A 6,636-nucleotide genomic window follows, 5' to 3' on the forward strand; every position below is an offset into this window, starting at 1 on the left:
TGCCACCTACCTGTCAAATTTAAATTAAAGTTGCTTTTGATGGTTCATTTACTGAAGCCAGTTGATTAGCTCTGATATTATTATTATTTATATTATTAGTTATATTATTATTTATATTATTATTATTATAATTATTATTATTATTGTTGTTGTTATTTAGTAATTTTTAAAACGTGTATCGTTAAATGAAAATATCTAAAATAAACAACAAAAACAAAAAAAATATTTATTATTATTATTATTAAATTATAATATTAACTATAATTAATAATAATATTAACAATAACTCTAAGCCAAGCCAACCGACCAAGATAAAAAAGATCGCGAAAACTGCCCAGACGATAATAGCATTCTGTGAAAGTGGAGAAACTCTATTAATACTAAGACGGGTCTATAGAGTACTGCGTCTTTATCTATATGTATACAATACATTCTAATGTATAAATACAAAACTGTATATAGGGTATATATATATATGTTTGTGTGTATATGTGTATGTGTGTGTGTGCGTGTGTGTATGTGCGTCTCTGTGTTTGTGTGTGTGTGTGGTGTGTGTGTATGTGTGGTGTGTGTGTGTGTGTGTGTGTGTGTGGTGTTTGTGTGGTGTGTGTGTGTGTGTGTGTTTCCTTTCAAGACCTCTGATTTAAAGTTGCATGCACACCTATATATTTTCAAACAAAAAGAAGAAGACCTAGCTACAGATGTAAATAACAAGCACTTATGAGCAAATAATACGCAAAGAATACGCATTATACAAAAGTGTTTTCTGGAATATTATTCATACAGAAATGCAAGATAGAACATTTGGTTATGTGGTAAAGACATATCCAAATACATATACACATATTATATCGATAAATACACACTCAAACGTACATACAAACAAACATACATACAAACAAACAAACATACAAAGATACAAATCTTAAAATACACATGCCAATATACAAACAAACATACAAATGATTAAACAGACGGGGAACATGTCATGAGTTCAGTCGTTCTTATGCGCATTTTCAATTGTTTTTTTTTTCTGTTTCTACTTTTCAAAAACTTGCAATCGCTCGAGGGTTTGCTGGAATGATCTTCTGTTTTGTTTGTTTTGTTTGTTTGTTTGTTTTTAAAGATGACTTTTTTTGCATTTGTTTCAAAATTTTGTAGAAACCTTTCTATAGAGTTTTTCTAATTTTTTGTTTATGTGCCGTCTTCTCTGCTAAATTATTTAAGTATCCGCCTTATAATGCTTCATGCTTGTTCGTTCGTTATTTTAACATTCGTTGTTGACTCGTGAGAAGTTGTCTTCAAGTATTTGCCACTTACTTGTGATATGTAGGTGTGTTAAGTTGCATTTTTTGAGAAAATAAAATATTCAATATTCATAAGAGAGTAATTATAATATTTGTGTTAATCATTTAAAACATGCAGTATGTTTAATTGAATGTTTAATATGATCAGTTTGTTTCGAGTGTTTAATATGATCAGTTTGCAATGGCGTTTTTTTAGAATGATTGAATGTACAGAAAAATATAAATGTTCAAATAATACATAATACAGACATTGTATGTTTTGTATGTTTGTTTGTATATTGGTGTGTGTATTTCAAGGTCTGTATGGTTGTATGTATGTTTGTATGTATGATTGTTTGTATGTATGTTTGAATGTGTATTTATCGATATTAAAACAATATATGAACAGCAAAAAAACAAACATTAAAACTGCAGAAAACAGCAAAAGAAAAAAAAACTAAAGATTATAAACCAAACAAACAAACAGGGGGAGCCGAAGAGAATAGCTGGCGTGATTGACTGAGCGACACGTTCGAATTACTAAGCCAGCCATCAAACCGCTCGTTCAGGTCCAATTGATAAATTGACAGTCCAACTCACAACCAACAACCTGCTCACTCCACCATCACTCAACACAATCACTGCTTTCTTGACGTCTGCATACATACAAACAGAAACATACATACATACGTACACACAAACATACATACGTACATAGATACGCACATACATACGAACATACATTACACAAACATTCATACATACATTCGTTCAAGCATAATGTCATTTCTGTTAAATGCCTCTTCCTTGTTTGTATAATAAGCCCCAGTGACAGTATTAAACACCGAAACTCAAAGAAACAGCAATCCCACCGTACTACAATCGCAACGAATCAATGCAAAAATAAATTCAACAACAAAAATGAAACATTTTTCCTCAAAAAACCACAACACTACCAACCAACAAACACCTCACAGTAAGAAGAACAACACATCAAAACTAGAAAACGTCACTGGCCCACTCAAATACATCAGACCACAATTACTAGCACTAATCACACTTTCTTTCTCCCGTCACTTTCTCCCGCTTGCAGAATCAAGCGCCAGATAAATGCAACAGTCAATATCACGTGACGCTGACGTAACTGGAACGTTAAATTTTTACGCTTCATTTAATTTGCTCGTTCGGTGCTCTATTTATCTCTCTCTCTCGCTCTTTCTCTCTCTCTCCTTCTCTCTCTCTCTCTCTAGTTCTCAACAGTTGTTTAACCAAACGATAAAAGTCATAAATCTCTTGGCGATTATTTAAATTCAGAGAAAAGGACTGAAAGAAGCAAAAGGATCGTAATTTAGCCCAAGATTTAGTGACGTCATTTTTTTTCCCGCTTCATCGAACCATGTTTGCATGATATTTCATGTCACGATCATTTTATTGGTGTTTTATTATCGCCCAATAATTATTCTTCGGTTTGTTTTCGTTGTTTTTCTTATCATTTTTAAAAATTTTGATATATTTCAAGCAATCAACTTTCATTCGTAACGTCATCATCGTTGAATGCAGCACGTAAGCCAGCAATTCATATGCCATCTCGTGTGGAGAATGTGTGTGTGTGTGCCAGCGCGCGTACAAACTTGTTTGTCCGGTAGGTATTTGCACGTGTGTATGTTTTACATTCACACACACATTTGTATTTCGTATTTACACATTTTAATGTACGATATTTACATTTTTGTAATTTCAATACAACCATCTCTCTTCACACACACACACACACACACACACACACACACACACACACACACACACACACACACACACACACACACACACACACAGTCTGTCACATTCATCCACATGTGATTTGTAATTTGAATACGTGACAGCACATTCATGTTCGTTCGTTTTTTTTTCAAAAGCCAACAAAAATCAATCGAATTCTTTTTTATTAATTTCTTTGGCATCAACGAAATTTGACGCAGAATAATTTGCTAGTGCAAATTAATAAACTCAAAGAATGTTTGCTGAATTAAAATGGCACATAATGGTGAAGAATTTTGAAGAAAAAAAAATTCAAAAATAAATCTTTCACTTTCAGAAAGTGGTGAACTAATCACCAGGGGTACAGCAGATTCAATGGCAAATCACACTTTGGAAAGAACACACACGATACGGTAAGGAAAAGTTAATAAAAAATTTAACGAGTCAATAACCCAGAAGACAGACTAAACCAGACAACCTATCAACCTACGCACACACGCACGCACACGCACACGCACACATATATCTAACTATCAATCTTATTAGAGGCGCAGAGATGATTGTCAAATCATTATGTTCTGAATTGTGCCACATGTAAATATAACAGGTGGTTACGAGAAAGTTAAAAAATTTTTACAACTGCAATCGCGACATGATAAAAACAAATGAAAATAAAACATCAGTATAGATTATACACACGCACACAGACTCACGCACACATACACATACACACACACACACGAATATACACACACTAAAAACGAGATACTGAACAGGAACTGTTAATAAATTAATTCTAAAATTATTTCGCCAAATCTAATAGTTAATACTATTATCCAATAAAATTATTATAATTATAATAATAAAATATTATTATGATAAAATAATTGTAGAGATATGTCTGTGCAGAGTTATGGCCAAGTGCGGGGAGGAAGAATGAGTTTAAATAATATCATGACGTCAATTCGAATGAGATGAACAAACGAACAACAACTCTATTCCATTTATACTTTATTTATCATCGTCTAATGATTTATGGATTCACTCATACTCATCATTCATTCAATCGCCCAACCATTCATCAATTCACTCCCCATGTCATTCAAACATCCATCAATTCACTCATTCAATCATTCATCAAATCACCCATTCAATAACTCATCAACTCACATAATCACTCAACAATTCACTAATCCATGAATGCATCAATTCACTGATTCGTGCATGCATGCACGCACTAATAATAGACGGGACGCATCTTCATCCTCTCAGCATTTCTCAGAGACTCGGCCATCTCCTGAAATTTGTGTACATCGATGCAGTCGAACCCGGTGACATTGTGCTTCCTAAACTTGCTGGCGAATTCAGGATGGTGTTGCTTGATGTTCATCAGTGAAGATACAAGTTTGGTTTTTATTTCAGCTGTCAAGATTAATTAATTGACTGAATAATTAATTGATTGAATGTTAATTGATTGAACAGCTAATTGATTGAGGAGTGGTTAATTGGTTGAATGGTTAATTGATTAAGTGGTTAATTGATTGAATGGTTAATTGATCGAATGGTTGATTAACATCTGGTTGTTGGTTGTTTGTGTCATGCATATATAATACTTTGTTTTTACACTTAGAAAAGTGCTTTATGATGGATAGATATACAAATGAAACATCCCTAATTGATAAAATTGATTGTATCCCATATACAAAATTTATGAAAGAGCAACAAACAAAGAACAAAGCAACAAAGAAAAAACAACAAAGCGACCAACGAACAAGATAAATTGTTGCTGAGAACAATGGGCTCCGGAGGGTACGGTCCCCAGCTTTTGAGGATGTGGAGTTTGTTGGCATAATCAGGATACTGGTCCAAGTAACTTTTCAAGATGGCCGCATCAACTGAGGTAGCATCAGATGAGTGTTCCAACACCGACCTGATTGCTTCTCTTTCGTTATCTAGCAGGCAGGCGGGTTATAGTTGTGTTAGTATATATCGACTTTTATATGAAATAAAATAACATCAAAGACGGTTACAAAAAATGACAGTACTAAAATAAAATATTCAACTCTTACAGGTGATAAAAATTACATTAGCATAAGAACGACATCAACAAACTTGTGTGTATTATGAAGCTGAAGAAACTTGAATAATGGCCCATCTTGGAAAGTTCATAGAGGACCAAGGACCTGTCATTTACAACTGACCATCTATGACCTCGCAGATCATCGAATGATTTCACATGGTCCTTTTTACTACTCAAAATAATGATCTCAGAGTAGGATCTGGGATCATCTCGATGACGTATGAGGTCAAAGATGGGAGCCACGGGAAGTGCATCACAAAGGACTGGTCCATCATGCTGCTGTTGTTGCAGGATCTTTACGTAGGACACCAAACTCATGAAGACTGTATGTGTGTGTGGTTAGGCAAAATATAACTATTTTTAGTTGGTGAGCTGTGATTCCTCATATATGTCAGTACGTGTATGTATGTACTGTACACTAGTTACTGAATGTTCATTTCATTTATTAGATCTCTAGACAGATTCAAATCAAAAGCACCTTTTTAATTTTAATTTTAGAAGAGAATAAAAAATTAAATAAAAACCACAACCAACCAATATCAGCTATGTCCTTAGCAAAGGGGCTTTCATCATGTGCATGCGAATTGATGATGTTCAACTCACATTCTACACCCAAACAATGTTCAAAGAATTCTTTGTAAACCTGGTACAGACCTTCTGGATAATCTGGACACATATATGTCGTAATTCGCAGTTTCTTCTTATCCGTTAAAGTTGAATCAGACATTTTTCAGATGGCAGATCTATTTCTTAATATATATTCAGAATAAGAATATTTTTCAACGTTTGCCGAATATTTAATTAATTTATTTAATGTTTGATTTTTATTTATAATATAATATTAAAATATTAAATTAAAATATCTAAACTAAAATTATTAATATTATACTTTAAAGCCTAGAAGATCGTAAAATAAAAGTTATATAAAATAAACAAATAAATGTTAAATAAGTTAAATAAAATGTTGACCCCAAAACTAATCGACTAATCTAAAAAAATATCAATTTCAAACTTTAGAGAAATTTGCGAGCATAACACGCTTTTTTGCTTTGTTACTTGTTACGGTTAACCAATATTGCAACGTGCACATTCATATGGTACCATTTAGTACCTGCATTCAATACATAGAGAAATTGAACTATAAAATTTAAAATTAACGTTGACTAGAGAGCATTTGCATGATCATTGAACTTGAAGCAATTTATGATTTTTTTTAAATATAATAAATACATGACATCTATTACGCATTTGTCTTTATGTAAGCTTATTAAAGAAAGAAAACAACGAGGAAATGGGTGTTTCAAAAGGGCCTCCGTAAAAGTACATTATCTCGTGCATTTACGTGCATTTACGACTTCTGTCTGTCCGAAGCTATAAGATTGCCAAATGGCATGCGTGTGTGATGCGTCGTGTGGTGTGGATGGTAGAGCCCTTGTGGCACGAAGGTTTAAAAATAGGAATGGCAATGTCGTGTAACCTAAGCACTTAGTAGTTCTGCGTATGTCAGAGTTC

At 33.3% G+C, this 6,636-nt stretch overlaps 1 protein-coding gene across 1 annotated transcript; it reads right to left on the reverse strand.

Moving 5' to 3' along the window:
- Positions 1-3,212: 3,212 nt before the first annotated feature.
- HELRODRAFT_186052 (hypothetical protein) lies at positions 3,213-5,901 on the reverse strand. Its single transcript, XM_009029785.1, is given in 5 exon segments — positions 3,213-4,173; positions 4,188-4,466; positions 4,817-4,996; positions 5,157-5,447; positions 5,659-5,901. The coding sequence occupies 4 exon segments, from the start codon at positions 5,849-5,851 to the stop codon at positions 4,282-4,284; spliced, it is 849 nt and encodes a 282-aa protein (XP_009028033.1). The 5' UTR covers positions 5,852-5,901; the 3' UTR covers positions 3,213-4,173; positions 4,188-4,281.
- Between the last annotated feature and the right edge of the window lie 735 nt (positions 5,902-6,636).

Source organism: Helobdella robusta (assembly GCF_000326865.2).
Source record: "Helobdella robusta unplaced genomic scaffold HELROscaffold_62, whole genome shotgun sequence".
NCBI classification, from domain to species: domain Eukaryota; kingdom Metazoa; phylum Annelida; class Clitellata; order Rhynchobdellida; family Glossiphoniidae; genus Helobdella; species Helobdella robusta.

What these genes read in the sequence shown, in the direction of transcription:
- HELRODRAFT_186052 (XM_009029785.1), bottom strand. Translation starts at nt 5,851, where the DNA reads ATGTCTGATTCAACTTTAACGGATAAGAAGAAACTGCGAATTACGACA. An exon ending in TAAGGACATAGCTGATATTG is followed by an intron (nt 5,448 to 5,658) that starts GTTGGTTGTGGT and finishes ACACACATACAG; the next exon opens with TCTTCATGAGTTTGGTGTCC. An exon ending in TCTCAGCAACAATTTATCTT is followed by an intron (nt 4,467 to 4,816) that starts GTTCGTTGGTCG and finishes TAATCTTGACAG; the next exon opens with CTGAAATAAAAACCAAACTT.